This window comes from Gymnogyps californianus, chromosome 4 (genome assembly GCF_018139145.2).
Source record: "Gymnogyps californianus isolate 813 chromosome 4, ASM1813914v2, whole genome shotgun sequence".
Taxonomy (NCBI): domain Eukaryota; kingdom Metazoa; phylum Chordata; class Aves; order Accipitriformes; family Cathartidae; genus Gymnogyps; species Gymnogyps californianus.
In genome coordinates this window covers 32,595,056-32,614,783 of record NC_059474.1, presented here as the reverse complement: position 1 = coordinate 32,614,783, position 19,728 = coordinate 32,595,056, and the positions used below count along the sequence as shown (strand labels likewise).

At 34.6% G+C, this 19,728-nt stretch overlaps 1 protein-coding gene across 1 annotated transcript in view; it reads left to right on the top strand.

Moving 5' to 3' along the window:
- Positions 1-19,728, top strand: part of SGCZ (sarcoglycan zeta) — a 434,991-nt gene that overhangs the window by 197,177 nt on the left and 218,086 nt on the right. Inside the window, exon 2 of the mRNA XM_050896531.1 lies at positions 6,530-6,724. Coding sequence (XP_050752488.1) covers positions 6,530-6,724 — 195 coding nt within the window. The remainder of the gene's footprint in view (positions 1-6,529; positions 6,725-19,728) is intronic.

The following is a 19,728-nucleotide window of genomic DNA, read 5'->3' as shown; positions in this document are numbered from 1 at the left end:
TATCAACCTGTGTAAAAGCCCTCTGATAACTGCTGTTTCTGTTAAGTATAATCATACTCTTCTGTAGTCATCTTTGTTTCTTAAAGCATCTAGTGCTTTGATCAAAGGTATTGCACCCAGTTTAGCCTTCCACCTGTTTTAGCAGCGGGATCCACATGCAGAGAGGTGATCTTCCTAAGAGCTCTAAGTGGGTCATGGAGAAGCTACTGCATAAATCTTGGTTTTTATTCAGTCAGCCACACCGACAAGAATTTTTGAATTGCCTTACTGGGATGGTATTACCATGTGGCACCCCACTCCTACCATTTAAGATTACTGTATCTGAATGTATCTTTTACCACTATTTTTTCTTGTGTGTGCAAAATGGTAAAAAACCCTACCTTTTAACACATTTACTTGTATTCTTGGGTAACTTTAAAAAAAAAAAAAAGTAGGATGAATGGAATCAGCGTAGGTTTAAAGTATACGTAGCGCTGATCCAGAACTAAAAATTCTGTTTTGTCTTCAAAATACACAAAATAACAATTTTTTTTTTCAGAAAATCAGTAAGCTGGAAGTCAAATTGCCTGCCCAGATGTTAACAGCAAATATTGTATTGTTTCTCCTGTTTGACTAACCATTTTTAATTAAGAACAATGATCCTTTTATTTCATTCCTTAGTTTTGAATCTGATTCTTCTTTTGTGGCACTTAGAAAGAGCCGTTAGCCATTAAGACAAATTTATACTTGTCTAGAGAACTATTTGCAAGGCATAATCATGTTCTAAACAGTTTTTGTTAACACTTGTTTAAGTAGATTGCTACCCTAACTTCAGGAATTACACCAACAATCTCACCCTCTAGATTTAGTTCATTTGCTCATTGTCTTCTCTTTCATTTTTCTGTTTTGAAAATTTACCTCTGTAAGAGATTTTCCCAAAGACTAAAATAAACTTTGAAACTGTAAAATGTCTCTGCCCCATTCTTGAATTACTTTTATAAGTCTAAGATATCTGTTTCAATAGTAAATTATGGCCCTAAAATATCAATAGTTTAAAGGTCATTGGCTTGATTGTGATCTAGATTTCATGCCGTGTGCTTACTCAGATTCACCTGTGCCTAGTGAATATGCACAATCATATTTTTTATGGTACTGAAAAAGATCAAAAAGTGTAGGAGTAGCCGAAAATGAAAATTAAAAATTGCAAAATATATTTAGGCACAGTTGTGACATGACTAAATAGTTTACAGTGCTATGATAGTTTCCTTTATCTTGTTTATGATACTTGTTCAGTGCAGTGTAAGAACTGATTTAATTTCTGTGCAGTTACTGAATAATGTATCCCATATTACTTTGGATTTGAATTAGAAATCTCATTAATTATCAGAGGACAGGAGTTATTTTTAATTTATTTAGCATGTGGCTCTGGCTTGCTTATGACTTTGTGTATATATGCATGTGTGCACCATGGAGTTTACCAGTTTAAGATGCTACCATTGAAACCCTTCAAGTATTTAATGGAGCACTTGTGTAATTTAATTATTTTTGGTTTGAGACCCTCGAGCATCCTAAAGTCAGAAACCCAGGTAAACTTTCAAACCATAGTTCTTGTCTCATCTTGAAATGTTGTCACCAGTAATTTCTTATTTACAAGACCTGAATAATGGAATAGCATTACGCTTATACTGCAGTCAGATATTTTTAAATGTCCATTTAATAAGAATTCCTCATCGATAAGATCTGTCAGTCACCTAGTTTAGAATGTATATTTTTATAATGTATTTTGAAAGTTCAATAGGATGAAATAGCAACTCAGTCTTCAAAAGTTTGTGTGTATATTTGTATGTATTTCTATGATCTACATATATACATATTTATTCATAAATACCTGCGTGTATGTATTTTTACATATAAAGAATATGTGCACTTTATCAATCAGAATTCTTGGCAAAAAACGTGTCAGATTTTTTTAGGTGTGGCCAGTTTTTTGAAAAATGTTCTATCATATTACATGGTTTAACAAAGCTCATGTAAGTCACTTTTAAAAAATATTTTAATAACTTGTCCTTCTAGTGTTCTGGAACTTCTTTGCCTTTTCATGATTTACAAAAACACAGAGCTCACAGCAGTTCCTCCTCAGTTAAAAATACTTGTCTGAAGTAGATATGGTCTGGTATCTTTTCCTTTACTGGTGATAAAAACATGATACTACATGGAGATACTTATCAAACATTTCTGGTTTTTTTGTCTTAATACTTTTAACATCTCCAGGTACTAATTACTAGACCAACTAGGATTTGTTTTGGTTTTCAGTAGTTTAAAAATCAGCTGATGATTTTTTTACACAAGTATACAAATCAGTAGTGAGAATGCTGCCAATAATTGTAATTGGCCAGATTAATAACCCTAAAAAATAAAGCCAAAATCACAATATTTTTATATTCATAGCAAATGGCAAATTCTTTGGGCCTGTTTTATTATGTATATATGTGCAGTTCTTAGAAAACTGAGGCCTTGATTCTTGTGGGTGGTTGGGAAGAATTGATGTTACATGAATTGGGTCTAACCAACTTGCCTGAGGTCCGAAGACAGCTGGTGTGTGTGGTTTTATATTGAACAGTTTCAGAATTAAGATGTTTATTTTGGGGTTTTGATTGGAAAAATATTCAACAGATTTAAGGAAAAAAATTGCTTGTAGATGGTTGTGGTGGGTTGACCTTGGCTAGCCACCAGATGCCCACCAAGCCGCTCTATCACTCCCCCTCCTCAACTGGACAGAGGGAGAGAAAATATGACAAAAGGCTCATGGGTCAAGATAAGGACAGGGAGATCACTCATCAATTACTGTCATGGGCAAAACAGACTCAACTTGGGGAAATTAGTTTAACTTCTTGCCAATTAATTAGAGTATCATATCATAGAATAGCGGGTTGGAAGGGACCTCAAGGATCGTCTGGTCCAACCTTTCTTGGCAAAAGCACAGTCTAGACAAGATGGCCCAGCACCCTGTCCAGCTGAATCTCAAAAGTGTCCAATGTTGGGGAATCCACCACTTTCCTGGGGAGATTATTCCAATGGCTGATTGTTCTCATTGTGAAAAGTTTTCCTCTTGTGTCCTATTGGAATCTCCCCGGGGTAACTGGTACCCATTACCCCTCGTCTTTTCCATGTGACTCCTTGTAAAAAGGGAGCCTCCGCCTTCTTTGTAGCCACCCTTTAAATACTGGAACACAGTGGTAAGGTCTCCCCTAAGCCTTCTTTTCTCAAGGCTGAACAAACCCAGTTCTCTCAGTCTTTGCTCATATGGCAGGCTTCCCAGTCCTTTGATCATCTTTGTGGCCCTTCTCTGGACCCTCTCCAGCCTGTCCACATCTTTCTTGTATAGCGGTGACCAAAACTGAACATAGTATTCCAGGTGTGGCCTGACCAGCGCTGAGTAGAGTGGGATAATGACTTCTCTCTCTGCTGGTGATGCCCTTGTTGATGCAACCCAGCATCCTGTTGGCTTTCTTTGCCACAGCAGCACACTGTTCACTCGTATTGAGCTTGTTGTCCACCAGGACCCCCAGGTCCCTTTCCACAGACCTACTCCCCAGCCGGGTAGATCCCAGCCTCTGCTGCACTCCTGGGTTATGTTTTCCCAGGTGCAAGACCTTACACTTGTCTTTGTTGAACTTCATAAGGTTCTTGTTAGCCCACTCTTCCAGCCTATCCAGGTCTTCCTGCAGGGTGGCTCTCCCTTCCAAAGTGTCCACTTCCCCACTCAGTTTGGTATCATCGGCAAACTTCATCAGGCTACACTTGATGCCATCATCCAGATCACTTCTGAAGATACGAAACAGCGTTGGGCCCAATATCGATCCCTGGGGGACCCAGGGATAGGATAATGAGTAGGAAAATGAGAAATAAGAACAAATCTAAAAACACCTTCCCCCCACCCCTCCCTTCTTCCCGGGCTCAACTTTACTCCCGATATTCTCTACCTCCTGCCCCTGAGCAGTGCAGGGGGATGGGGAATGGGGGTTGCGGTCAGTTCATCACACGTTGTTTCTGCTGCTCCTTCCTCCTCATGCTCTTGCCCTGCTCCAGCGTGGGGTCCAACCCATGGGAGACAGTCCTTCACAAATTTCTCCAATGTGGGTCATTCCCACAGGCTGCAGTTCTTCATGAACTGCTCCAGAGTGGGTCTTTTCCACAGGGTGCAGTCCTTCAGGAACGGACTGCTCCAGTGTGGGTCCCCCGCAGGATCACAGGTCCTGCTAGAAAACCTGCTCCTCCACTGTGGGCTCCTCTCCACGGGGTCAGAGGTCCTGCCAGGAGCCTGCTCCAGTGTGGGCTCTCCATGGGGTGTTAAACTCTTGCACATCTACCTGCTCCAGCATGGGGTCCTCCACGGGCTGCAGGGGTACAACTTGCATCCCCAAGCCTCACTCAATTGAACAGTATACACTGAGGGAACTGACTGATGCCTGGCTGAGGTGATGGAATAAAATGTTATTGTATTTAATGATTGTATTGCAAAGGGCATATTTCATGGGGCCATGTTCATAGTTTTAGGGACAGTGCTACTTATGGCATTCTCACAATCTGGAAGTTGACTTTTCAACTATTTTTAATGGTAATAAATGTTTTGTAACTAATATATAAATTAAGGTCACAAGACAATGGAAATCGTGTAAAAAATACTAATTACTTAAATCTCAAAATGTAATCATGCATTGTATTTTTGTTACAATGGCTGGCTAAATAAATGTGCAGAAACTCATCATAAGGAGGAAGATGATTAACCCTTTCGTGCATTCAGTTTCTGAATTCGTAAGGAATTCAGACACAGCTAGGGTGAATACTGCCAGGATATGATAAGGGGGTGATCTAAGGTCTTGAAGCCTGGTGACACTTTGCTCTGGGAGGACTGAGAAATGTCGTTGAGGGAAGCTCTGTTTATAAAGGTTTACTACGTGAACAAATTGCTAAATGTTACATTTAATTGAAATTACAGGCGAAGAGAAGCAATTCTGATTGAGAAGACTAAAAATGACAAAATGCCTGTTTACTAGCTTATTTGAAACCTGCTTTATAAATCCATTATTTCTGTTTTGACTTATTTCAGTGATATATGTATTGTTGTTGTAATATGGATGTGTATTCTATCACTTGTGGCTGTAATTACTCACAGTGAGTTAATTTATGCCGTTAATATCTCATTCACTAACAAGTGCATGGTAAAACCTCAAGAGTTTTGATCTGGATAAATATCTAGCAATACAGATGTTTACGTAAATATTTTTGAGCTTTACATTTTAAAAATCTTATGAAATCAACGTTTGTTTGATCCCTCAAGTGGATTTAATCTGTTTTTTTATTTCTAATTAAATCCACTGACCCATTTTTGTGCATTTTTTTACTTTCTTTTAGTGAAAAGAAAGGCAGTTTTTAAGTGTAAAACTGATCATTCTATCTGGTTTATAAGTTTGTTGGGTTTTTGTTTGTTTGTTTTGAGTATTTCTTCGTTTTGTGTTTTGGGTTTTTTTTTCCCTCCTCGAGCACAAAGCCTATTAAACCAATCTTTTTAATGGGCATGTTTCAAGAACTTTTGCATAAACAGAACAAGATTGCTTTAATTTCATTTTTAAGTCATGGAGAAAAGTTAATACCTTCCAGTCTAAAGGCAATGTGACAGCTGAATATGAATATAAATATCTGTAAAAGAAAGTTAAGGATGTAAAAAATGTTAAATGGTTTCTTATTAAATGCCATAAACATTTTTGCTATAAAGAAGAATTAATGATAACTTCTTTAAGCAGTTTGCAAACAGTTACTGCTTGCTTGTATGCTGGAAGAACTTAAACTGGTTCAGGAAAACAACAGATGATGATAGTATCCATATCTCCTAAAAGGCAAAATTAAAGCTTTGAAGGGTTTTTGTGTTTCTTTTTGTGTAAAATATGGTGTACACAATGGCATACTTTTTTGTAAAATATGGGTGTATGTATAATGGCATAAATTATTAATTTAATTTACTAAGTATAATAAAAGAGTGATAACTTCATTTATGACAAATGTATTTCTAGAAAGAGTAGATTTTTCTTCTGTTTGTCTGAAACTGTACTGGTTTTGGCTACAAGCTACTATGAAGAAAATTACCTTTAGCTCAGCCAAAACCAGTACAAAAAAAAGTTACATGACTTTTTTTTTTTTTAAATTTCCTGAATGACCTCATAAAGGACGATAAAACAGCCTTCAGAAATAGAATGTAAGATACATACATGGATTACATTAATATTTTTCACAGTTTTTTGCTGATAAATTTGAAATACAAATCCAGTTTGAAATATTAAACCAAACGTTTACTTTAAATGAATGAAAACTGCCAAATTCTTACTAAATGCCTAGTAAAAATAACATTGATGTGGTTTATGCTGAATGAATGCATCCCTTCTGTGCCCATAGAAACTGGTTTTGTATATGTTCTCAGATAATCTTCACGTAATAAAATCTATCAAAAACAGACCTCTCATTTGCTTACTTATACCACATCTTTCTTTTCCAGATGACACGAGAGCAGTATATATTAGCAACACAACAGAACAGCCTTCCAAGGACTGAACATCCTCAGTTTTACCCAGTAGGGATTTATGGATGGCGAAAGAGGTGCTTATACTTCTTTGTCCTTCTGCTGTTGGTTACCATGATTGTTAACTTAGCAATGACAGTATGGATTTTGAAGGTTATGAATTTCACAGTGGTAAGTATCACAGTAACTTTATGTACCCTGTTTCTTGAAGTAATAGCTTGTAGTTTTAGTTCTCTTTCCTTTACCATATTATATACAAATCTTGTAATTTTGGACTAAAATCATATATACTTCTTTGAGTGTTATTTCAGATATTTTTACCTTTTGTGTATATTCTGCAGTGAGTGGACCTGTGCCCTATCTATTCAGATATTTTTGGTTAATGATATCTGCTGAAAATATATCTGGATCTTAGATTTTTTTTGTTAGCCCAACCAAAAGCATCATGGTGACTGCCACAACCATCTCTTGGTTGCTTGTCACCACTGATAGCAATCAGTAGGAGTTTACTATGTCTGTTCTGTATGGTATCTCTCTTAGGAGGAAACTGGATTAGTCAGGTCAGCTTAGGGTGGCTTTTTTTAGTTTACGTTGTTATTAGTATTTTTTTAGAGTTTACTGGTGATTTGGACTGTGTTTCACCTAGAACTTAGAGTAGCTGTTTTGATGTTGATAAGAGGGGGTAGGTGGGTATAAAAGCCACAGGCTTTTATGAGACAGCCTCCATCTGGAATCTTTAAGAGCAGCAAGGTGTTACCGAGTCTGTATTTCAGATGTACACCTGAAGGAACATCTGCATTCAGTGGAAACTGTGTTATCTGCCCAGCTGTTCCCAAAGCTTTGTTTGGATAAAGGTGGTAGAAGTGCCTACTAGCTGGCAGTGGAGTGGTGCCTTTTTGTATATCAAAAGAAAAGATAGAACACTCCACAGTTTAAAATAGCAGTGCTTCTGCTAGGATCAGTGTAGTGTCTCCCTCTGGATTTTGACCTTCATAAGCCATATTTTCATGTAGCTAGTAATACATTTCTAATTTCTAGGGTCATAGCACATTTCTATTCTCCATTAGTTTAGTGAAATAATAAACAGCCAAAAAAACCAGCATTAAACATATGTTTAAAATTGTTCTATATCTGCTAATGCTCTGTAATGCACAGGGTTATCTGAGGTCGTTGCCTGGTGAGACGTATTGTGCAAATACATTGCTACTTCTGAGTTGCCACTAGTGGATGAATATATTGGATTCATATTTTGACAACTGTATGACTTTAATATTCATGTACTGAAGAGTTTGTTAGAAGTTGGGGGGGTGTTGCTTGGTTTGGAGGTTTTTTATTTGGTTGGTTTTGCTTTTTCTTTTTTTTTTTTTTTAGCATAATGTGCTTGCAAAACAGGACATCCACATATGCTTTTGCTATTTGTATTAGAAGTATATTTAGGCATATCTGTTGACTTCAGAAAAATGGTCTGTTATTATTCCAGAGGAGAATTAAGCGTGGAAATCTAAATAGGTTAAGAAGATGTTTTAAAAAGCATAGAATTTTTCTCTGTGCAGAAGATTACATTCCAATAAAATATTTTAAACTGCTGCTTCCATATCTAGGCAATGTTTGACCTTCCACACCACAAGCTACTATAGCGCTATCCAGTTTAAAACTTTTACAATTTCAACATATAATCTTTTTAAAACAAAACCAAAAAAGATATTTTGAAATATTTTTCTTTCCTGCATGTCAAAGTTTTGTTAGAAAGTTAAAGGTTTATGGTGAATTAAATCAGTGCAGGAATCTAGTGCAGGAAACAACCGGATTGTTTCAGCAGTTCTGTTTACTCATTAGTGGATTGAAGACCTTGCTTCAGTAGCTTGAGAGATGTATGTATCTGAAATAATTATGCAAACACTGGCTTAATAATTTCACAAAAATAGTGTTTGAAATGTTATGCACTTGATTTACAAACTCATTATTTCATTATTACAAATGAGAAATCACAAAGCTTATGTGCATCTTTAATAATCCTGAATTTGTTATAAATACAGATAAATGGTATGCCACTGACTAGTGTGAGTTAATCGTTAACCCTCTTGTTACAGAATTAAAGTTAATTTTGTATATTCACATAGTCATATATACCAGTAAGTGATTTGGAAAACAAAAGTGGAACATGCCACTCCTTTTTTATATGAAAAGCCCCCAAAATACTGCATATGCTTGGGAACACTGTTCATTTTGGTATATCATGTAACCCTTAACTACCTCAGAAATGAAAATTCCTACTTAACAATTTGTTATGAACAATCTGCAAAAATTACTGTTTCCAAAGGATTTTGTACTTAAAAAGAATAACAGAAACATTTTATTTAATGATCATACCACCACCAGATCATTCTTACTCAAATTTATATGTGGTACATCCCAGTTGACATAAAATTATTAACCGTTATTCTTTTAATGGAAAAATATTTCATTCTTTTGTTTAATGAAATGTACTGCTTCAGGACTGATTTGTTTTTGTCTTCCAACTTTTACATAAATTTATGGAATGATCTATGGTTAAACTGTTGCAGAAAACAGAATCCATAGGCATAAAACTGTGGTTTATGACCTGAAATTGTATATTTTAAAGTGCACACATTTGTTTTACAAAGAGACTGTTAAAAAATACAGTAATTAAATGACATGACAATAGGTTATTTAATATTATAAAGCTACCTGTAATTAGCTGTAGACATATCATATAACTTAAAGTTGAAAGAATGAAAAAAAAGTCTGTCAGTATTTTCTTCTGCTTTTATAAGCACTGTTACTTTGGATCATGTTCGAATCCATTTTGTTAATTATATACTGAAGAATACTGGGTTTCTTCTGCAGATTCATGGAATGGTAGTCTTCTACTTGGACTAGTTCATATTCACATTAGAGTCTCTGTACGGGTTCAAAAATTGATTGCTAGAAGATTGTCATATAAAAAGTTCAGTAAAATCTTCATGCTTATGTCCACACATCCACATTTGAGCACCAGTGGGAAAGTTGTATCAACTCTGAAGGAGTCACATTCTTAGCAACAGACATCTGAGAGTAAAATAATTTAGTTTATGAACCTAAACTTCATGTATCTAAAGAATGTAATAGCTTTGAAAAATACATATATTTCTTCCATGTGCATGTATATATGTCTAGATAGATATAAACTAAGAAATTGTATTTGTATCTCTGGGCAGTAACAGGAAATCAGAAGTCCAGCTAGAAACCTTTTGAAAAGGAAAATACTTTTGCTAAACTGGTTTAAAGAGTATTTGCACAAAAGAGGAATCTAGCCATGATAAAATAATCGTTGAAATTGAACTGCTTTGACGTTTTGACATTATTTTAAATTATTTGCTTTCTTAGCATAAGACAATGTTGAGCATTTTATAAAAATAATAGTAATTGCACCACTTCAAGGGGTCGTGAAGAGCCAGGGCATGGGTTTGTCATTGCTGGCTGACAATTGCATCAATGTTAATTTGTATTAGCTGTTGACTTTCTATTTTTAACTGTACAGCTGCAGCCACTGGCCAAATGGCACAATAAAAACCTTTCTGAGTTCAATTTATAGAATCTTCAGTTGGAAAAGTTTTCTGAATATACTGACCTTGCATGTAAAAGTCGCATTCTGAATCTGAGCTAGTTATCCCATGTTCTTTATATATATAGAAAGGAGAAATAGGGTCTCCTGTAAGGCCATTCATCTCGTAGTAAGACAGGCAACTGAAGTGAATTGTCCTTAAGGATGGATGTTGAATAGCTCATCAAAGAAGTAATTAAAAAGGAAAAATGGTTTATTTGCAATTGTGTAAAAACATAGTATAGGCAAGTTGTGCAAGTCTCCTTTTATCAGATTAAGTAGTATAGCTGGGAAAGGTAGAGAAACTTTCGGGTATACAATCTCTTCTTCCAGTGTACAATGTGAGAAAGAAACTTGAAAGGTAAATACAAGTTACAAATAACTGCCCTGATATAATATGTATCAGACAAGCAAAACTGAAGGTAATTACTATCTGTGTAGCGGAAGGAATATTAGATGGAGGAATCAGAGATGTAATAATTTTTTGAAAGATATTCCCCCACTGGTAGCTTAGTGTTACTGTCCTTTAACGACTAGTCAAGATCTGTTACCTCACTGTTCGATCATCTGTTTAGAAAGATACGTGTGAAAGCATGTAAGAACTTCAGGACAAAGAAGTCCCTAAACATTTCCACTGACAGATGTATGTAGGTATAACACACCATACTATCCTGGGTTTACGTGGAAAGTAATCATTCAGGAGTAGGCTATATTAGAGGAAGATCTGACCTCGAACAAAATGCTCTGCCAATATCTTAGCCCTGAAATAATCGCCGGGCTAAACTCGTCATTAGAATAATACTCTTTGTTGTCTTAAGTGCATCAAGTGGATCTATTCTGTCCTGAGTGGTAAGGATAAAATAATTTGACAGCCTCTGTGATATATTATCTCCTAATGGAACCATCAGAATCTCTGAATCATATGCTTGAACTTCAGGCTTCATCTATTGTACTAAATGCTTTCCTGAAAAGTAAACAACTGCTGTCTTCAAGAATGTACTCAACTTTCCTCATGTCTCTTAAGCCTGATCTTCAAAGGGGACGTGCAAAACATCTTGTAAATATCAAGCCGGGAACTAAAATCTGTAGCTTTTGTCAAAATCAAAATAATAGACTTAGGAGACTTCAGTTTTATGGAACATTTATAATTTCCTTTCCTTGTACTAACCTTGCCATGATCCACAGGCTCCACCGTGGAGACGTCTGTCTTTCACTTTCCCTCAGGATATAATTGCCTCTCACTTAGTCTAGGTTATACATGTCTAATGAAGCTCAAAGCTGTTAGTTACTTTTTAGTGTCTGTACAATTAGTATACTAGGTGTTTCAAGAAGGATGGGACACTCAAGTCATAACTTGGTGACATAACCACAGGGCAAAGTATGGATATGTTGTGTATTTATAACATCCTTGTTATTTCAATTACGTAATATATATGAATGTTAAAGGATAGCAAGGAAGGAAATATTTTTTACTGTGCCTGCATTCTTGTTGTCATGTATTTGTATGGTCCATAGCATAGGTAATTAGCTTACTTTTTCTTTAAAGATTTAATCACTTGAACATTATTCTCTGATATAATTTTTATCTTGTATCATCTTTAAGTTATTCTAACCTCAATAGAACTATAATTTTATGTAATTTATTCTTCATATAGCTATTAATGAATAAAGTATATTGACAGTCTGTTAATCTGATTACTTACTCTGTAAAAGAGACTTACCTTACGTTTTTGTCACTAAACAAATACCAGTGTAGAAATATGCGACTGAAAGTTTTCTGCAGGTACTTTGAATTACAGTTTTAAAAAAGAAATTCAAAGTATTCCCCTTACTACTGTGAAGTGACATTGTGAAGTGACATGGGGCAATCAGCATAGAAACCTAAGTCCCCCTCTTGGTGGGGGAGGCGTTTAGTATCAGTGCATTTATACATTTTCTAATACGTACACAATTGGCATTGATATTGGCATTTCCTTGATATTACATTATTCCATTGCTTATTACATTACATTGAAGTTTGGAGTTTACTAAAGCTGAAAAAATTGTAGGAAAAATGCAGATGTGAACCCCTTTAGTTCTTTGGATCTCTTTTGGGTTGGTCTGTGACTCAGCCACATATCCTAGGAAGTATCAGCACCAAATTGTTTTACTGGTTTTGGTTGTACATCTGGTTTTATGTGTCTCTATATTCTGCTTTCCCTTTAGGAATCAATGTTTGAAAAGACTTATTTTGTTACCCCTCTAAGAATGCAGTCGCCCTATTCAGATATTTTCTCTTGCTGTAGTTACTGGCAGCGTTGTAGTCAGTTTTGACTGCTGTCATGGCACAATGTTTTCTGTATCGATACATGGTAAACTTCTCTTGCCAGTAGTACCATGGGAATTACTTTTAAGATCAGGAATGAGCTAACTTATCATCTGGGTTAAGACAGTTATTTCTCAAGGGAACTTGAACTTCAATTTACTTTCAAACATAAGCAGAGCATAAACAGCAGTTTGAATTTCCTGGCTAGAGTTCACAAGCTTCGTGCTCACAATTGAACGCATTCTCGTTGCTGGCTGCCTAGCTCCAACTTTGCATTGTTTGGACAGCAGGTAGTTTGCAAGATGGTTAAATGTCTGCCAGAAGATACACATGCTAATTAAGCATGATTTCTTTTTGTGTGACAGCATATATAATAACACAGATATATGCAACCATTAACTCCTCTCTGTTTGCATCTTTACAGATTGTCCCTGTATTTTCTTTAGGAGTTTGACTTTTAGAGTTAGAATCTTTTGGATCTGCACAAATCTAATGTGCAAATCTATCTGAATGATAATATTTTATTAACATTGCTTATAGAGGCCAGTAAACACAAGTATATTTTCCTGGCTTTTGGTTGCTGTGCAAGAATGAGGAAATCTTTCAAATTTTTAACTGTGTTGTTTGGACACACGCACACACGCACTCTTCTGATCTTAATAACCAATATGGAAAAAATACTTATGATTTCTTTAAAAGTATAATTTGTCCGTTAAAGCTATAATTTGATACTTAAGGTTTTAGTGGTACAGAACTAAAGCAGCTGGGTTCAATGCTTTTATCTAGACCTATAGCAAACTGTCTTGGCATACTGTAGAATAAGAAAATAATTTATTTGCAAAACTATACTGTAATACTCATTATCCATTTCTCAACAAGCATGACAGTGATATGAGCTGTCAGGTTTCTAAGATTCTTTGACCACCCAGATCTCTTTATTTGATGTTTAAACCAGTATTTGTTCTGTTATCAGTTCAGTTGGTTCTGCTGATCTATGTGATGAAGATAATATTTGCCTATGGCAGCTAACACAATTTCAAGTAGAACTAAGAAAAAGCTCTTTTCCATTTATTAGATAATTTTTGTTGAGACATGTCCAATTTGTACCAGACTGGCATTTGAAATTTATGAAGTTGTGTTATAGCTGTATTTATCTCTACTCAAAAATAATTTGATTGTTTGGCAAACAGACAACTTTCATTTTACAAAGGCAGCAGTTTGTTGTTAGATTTTGAATAGATATTATTGTGATTTAATATAGCAGTTGCTGGATATTTAATAAATATATTCAGTCACATCTGCAGATTTCATTTATTTCAATGGCAATAATTTATTGTCAGTAATTTATTTTAAACTGTAAATTATTTCATTTTCAAAACTTGTTATCTCTTAACTAGATAGATAACTATTTCTCTACATCCCTCAATATTTTAGTTTTCAAGAACCTGATGTCCCATTTTGGGATGAATGCAAGAAAGCTTTTGTTTCCTTTTTGCTTGTTTTTTGTAGTGAGAAAGATCCAGTCCAGAGCAGGCAATATCATTACTTATTAATGATTAAGAGACTTAGTCAAGATATCGGAGACCAAGGTTCAAATTCATGCAGTCTCCAATATAGATCATGTCCCAGGTAAGTGTCCTACTCATAGGCTATTAGTCCTTCTGATTTCTAATGTTTCTTTTTAATAGATACATGACCTCTGTCTTACTATCTTTTAGTCTCAAGTATTTAGATATCATCCTTGTAACAAATCTTATTGAAAATTCCTAGGAAATAGCTGTGTATTCCTCAAGAATATTTTCTGCTCAGATTTATAATTCCTTTGAAAAAATGTTTAGAAATTTGTCAGCCAGCTAAAATGAGTATTAGAAAACCATACGCATGTGTGCACATGCATACACACACAAGCACAGTCTTATTTCTATAATTGGCTATGTTCTCATCTCCTTTTTATGTAGCACTGGAAAACAGAAACTTAAGCTTCTTGAATGAACCTGTCAGCTCCATGCGTGATTCAAACACTTACTCATAGCATGTCAGCAAAAGAATCTTGCAATGAGTTAATTTTACTTTTTTTATCCCATTTGTTAACATTCGTGTAACAGCACAACTTTATGGAGCTGGAAGGTATTTTGTAAAACTTGTGTCCTCTTTCATTTGCAGTGCATTGAGTAGGAATGAACTGATTTATTCTTACTCTCTTCTAAGTGCGTCATATAGTTGCTGTCCTGAGTACAATGAAGAACTCATTTTAAGTATTTCTAAAAACATTCTTCTAGATCACTTTTCATCTCATTTTGTTTGTGTACCTCCTGTATTGTATACCTCCTTTCCTAGCACTTATGGGAGAAAAAAAAAAATCGATCTGTCAGTGCAAGTATGGTGTAGGTTTGCTTGACTGTATAGTAATTAATGTGCACAATCTTAATTAATTTCTGTAAATCTCTGTTATCTTCTCTTTTTCCCAATGAAAGGGAAAAAGTTAAAATCTATCGTGTCACAGTGGAAAGGCAACTAATCTGAAATCAAGTTTGCGATCGCCTATTTGTTACATATACACATGGCAACAGTTTGCATGAACAGTCAAGCCACTGTTACACATATTTGGTTAGCTATTTTATAGTACTAGGCATCTCATTCAAAGGCATCTTCCTGTAAAAAGTAGGAAGGTATTATTTAAAACAGTGCTATTTAATAGCACTTCTTAGCAAATATGAATTGCTTTGATTTGATGTGCAGGTTACATTATTGATTCTGGGTGGCTGATTGAAGATTTTAAATATTTTATTTCTGAGATAGATATCTGTATATTTTGGTGTTTATTGTTACAAATTATCTCTGATGAAGAAAAAATGCAATAAAATTCATTTCTCATTTTTATATTTGTTTGGTCATGCAGATTTAATGGCAGAATACTAGTAAAGTTCCCAACAGAAAAAGGGAATAAATACTTTGCACCCTACTTAACCTTGTAAAAATGTGATTTAATTCACTGTAGGAAAAAAAAAAAAAATCTATTTATACGGTAGTTTAAACAATTTCAACCTGACCTTGCAGTGATGTTGGAAAATTGTACTGTAGTATCTAGGACTTGAATACTTAGGGAAAACTGCCTATAAACAATGTTTACTTTATAGGGATGCATTGAGAACATAAAGAGGTATTTGCCTGTACAAGGTCATCGTTTGCTCATTTGTCTCATTGCTTCAGATTTGTTTCATGAAGTGTCAGGACTGATTTAGAATCAGCTTAAGGGACACAGATTCACAACTTGTACCTTTACCCCATGTCAGCAGTCCAGCATGCCATAGGTAGCTTGCCCCATGTTTCAAAAAAAATGTGGATGGCTACATCTTCTTCCACCATTCACTGCAGTGATTCTCATGTGCATTACACTATGACTTGTGCAAGCTCTTGTAAGAGTTTTAACATTCAAAAAGTATGCTGAGTGTGGCTGTAGAAAGTATAGAAGAGGGCAACAACAACTTCTATTCATGTGATAGGTTAGATGACAATGAATATATATATTTATTTTCAGTTTGTGGACCTTTACCTTCTATTAAATAATAATAATATGTTTTAGCTGAGTGAACAATGTTTACTAGACAGCTTATTCTTAATCATTCACTATGTAAACAGGCTGGAACAAGTATCTCAGAAAATTTTTTCAAATATTTGCTTTCATGAAAATTGAATTATTAACTTAATTTCCATTATTGGCTTTTAGCTGTGTTCCCTTTCCATGTGTATTCTAGCATGACACTACTGTTTGTGGAAAGTGAGATTTTCAAGAGAATATTATACAAAGATAATTTTGAATTCTTAAAGGTTTATCCAATAAGCCTGTTCTGACACTTAGATTTGTCCAATTGCATAGCTTGAATAGCAGAAGTTTGAAGAGAGTCGTTGACATGCAATCATTCTTAATGGGGGGGGAGGGGGGAGAAGAGAAAAAACTTAATTTTGTATATTAGGGTTCAAGAAAATAGTGCACAGTCATTACACGAAAAGAAAAGAAGGCTAATACACATCAGCATGTTTGTTTCAAACCAGGCAACTAAAGCAGACCAAGTTAATTTTATAGTTCAGACCAAGCAGTAATGTTTTGTAATGTTATTTAGCAGTATGTAGCAGTAATTAGAAAGATATCAAACCACTTGAGCAAACTTTAGTTACTTAAAGGCACCAACAATCTGTATGAATAATGAAATGTGCCATGGTTTCTTCTTTCCCTTCTATTATTGGGACGATCTGTGTGGATATAGAGTACAATAAAAAATTACAGTCTGTGCTTGGAATCCTACATTTATTTGTACAAATCTTCCATCTTGAAATCAATACAAGTCTGTGTACTGGACCAGAATGTACTCGTGTCAATCTAGCCTAAATTAGACCTAGTACATCTAGAAATTATAATAAAAAATAAATAGGAAGATAAGATAGAATATGCAGTGATATGTATCTTACGTGGCAGAGTATTTCCTCTTCTTTCTTATAAATCAGGATATTAGATGTGTGGTTGGAATCCCAGGCAGAATTAAATGATGAAATCAAATGTTTTAAGCAGGAATAATACAGCAGCAAAAACTTTTTTTAATCAAAAATGTGAATAAGCTATTTGTGTGGCCTGCAGGGGACAAGGAGAAAAAAATTTAAGACCTTTACCCAAAAGATGCAACACTGAAGGTATATCTTGTTTATGTCTGACAGTCATATTTTACTATACTGCTAGATACAATCAAGGAATAAAAATCAAGTAATCCAATAAAAGCAGAATACAAATGATATTGCCAGAGGTAATATAGAAATAGTGGAACCACCACAAAATAGAAGTCAATGTTATTACACAATCCTAAAGCTCTTGATTGTAATATAAATCTGGCTGCCTTTTCTGGAAAAGCCTGGTCCAACAGAGCTTGTCTAATGATTCGTTATTGCAGGCAACATGGTGCATACCCTTTCTGTCACATCAGTGTCCATCATGCCAATAACGTATTCAGTCGAGCATCAACCCTCAGAGACCCAGTGCAAATTTTTTTACTGTGGCATTCCGCTAAATAAAACAAATTGTGCAGGGCCTCCTGTAAGATCTTGAGAGTTTTGCGTCTATTTATTGCATCTTACAAAAAAAGAAAAAAAAAATCAGATACATATTTTAACATCTCTAATAATGAAATGTGCGGTTTTGTGGTGCACAGAATTGTTTTTAATTATAGACTTTCCCTTCCTCTGACCCCACTGAAATCTGTCTACACAGTAAAGCAATACCAAGAAATGGTTTCCCAAGCAAAAATTTCTAGTTACTGTGTTTACTTTTTATATTATCTTCAAAGCTCAGGTTTATAAAAGCAAGGATGTGCAAGAGGGTAACAGATTTCTGTCTACTTCAACAAAACCTAATTGAAATAAGTATAATAAAAATACAGTATGAATTAATATATATGAATTTTGATTGACTAATTTGACTTTTAATCAGTCATTTTATTTTTGTATACTGTGATGGCACAAGTCAAAAAAGGAAAAGGAGTTCTTTTCATAGAATGAAAATCAAAATTACTATCCTACTCTTCTCTGCTCAGTACAGATGATTGTTTAATACTGAAGGTAGATGTATAGATAGAGAGAAATAAAAAAAATATACTTGGTCATCTTCAAATCATGCTTTTATGACATTTTTTACAGAGATGGAGCCCTTTCTCATTTCCTTAATTGTCTTCAGGAATATACAACTCATTTAAGCCACCTTTCTGGGCCTGGGCATGCTACATAGAAGTAGTAGAGGAGATAAAAATCTGTTAGGTCTATTGGATGAACACATAATCCAAAAAACACTTTTGTTTGAAATAATTTTTGTCACGTTATATGTTAAGGGACATACTCTAATATTTAATTCATTTACCAAATGATGATGATAACTATTAAAGAACTTGTTCATTTTTACAGTAGTTAATTTAAAAGAAAAATGTATGATGCGAACAGTTAATAATAAAAAGAAATTTGCCTGTAGAGTTGTTCTCAGGGCTGATTGATATAAGCTTATGTGTATATACACATCCAAAACTTATTTTTTCTCAAGAGGGATGTAAACTGTTTACATTTTAATTTCCTGATGGTTTCATGTTGGTTTTGGCTCTTCCATAATTAAAATGCTAATTTTAAAGGGAGAGTGTTGATTTTTATGCTTAGTTCTACATCATCTTGCTCTCAGTTTTAAACTTCATAAATGATTTGCAAAGTGATTTAAATCACTTTATGACTTAAGAACTAGCTTTAGAATTATTTTGTTGATTATTATCATTATCTGGAGTGTAATTTTTAATATGGATACATTAGAATGCTTAAAGAGAAACAAATTTATTAATAAAAGAGGCATAAAATCTTAAAATTAAAAGATGGTCTAGAATTACTCAAGCTAGAATCTAGTGTGAGTTAGCAAGCACATCTTTATGGCACTTCTGAAGTTTTAATGGAAAGAACCTGAAAGATAGATAACCCATGATTTGCTATTTTCCATTTCAGTCACTGGGCTCAGAGATCATATTACTGTTATGTGTTTTGGAAAGATTACTCACGTAAAAATACATTTTAGTGGGTATTGTCATTATTTCAGTTTTGAAGACTATATTGCTACTCCATAACATTTAAAATTAACTGTTTCCATTTCTGCCATTTCGTAAAACAGTTCTGTTGAAGTGATCAATGGGGGCTGGAGATGGAAAGAATTAAAGCCTAAAAGAAAAAACTGGGGCAGAGATCAAGCTTGCATCCTGGGCATTTCTTACTGCATTTAGATCTAAAGCTAATAATACTATGGAAACATACAGAGAATAAAAACCCACAGTATCTTTTCCTTTTTCCTGGCTATACTGAAAAATCCTAATTAAAGCAAATAGAATGATGCTGTAGAGTCTCTTAAAAAGAATGCAATTGGATCTTTTTGAAGGTGTAGATCTGTTTTCCTTCTTGAGAAATAAGTTACGATAGCCTCTTCATTTTATTTTTTTTATTGGGCCCATCAGGGAAGACCCTTGTAGGAAAGATCTGAATGGGAGAACTATCCATGTCCATGTAATCAAGTAATCTCTGGTCAGGTTTTTTTATTTGGTTTGGTTCATTTTGGGGGAGGGTGCATTAATGATGTAAGTAAGCAAATTTGGTATTTAAGTCAAACAGATGAAGTAGGTAAACTATTATAAATTAGGTAAATAAAGTTTAGCTCTTTCTATAATTGCCCTCAACTTAAACCATTGCCACAGCTCTTTAAAG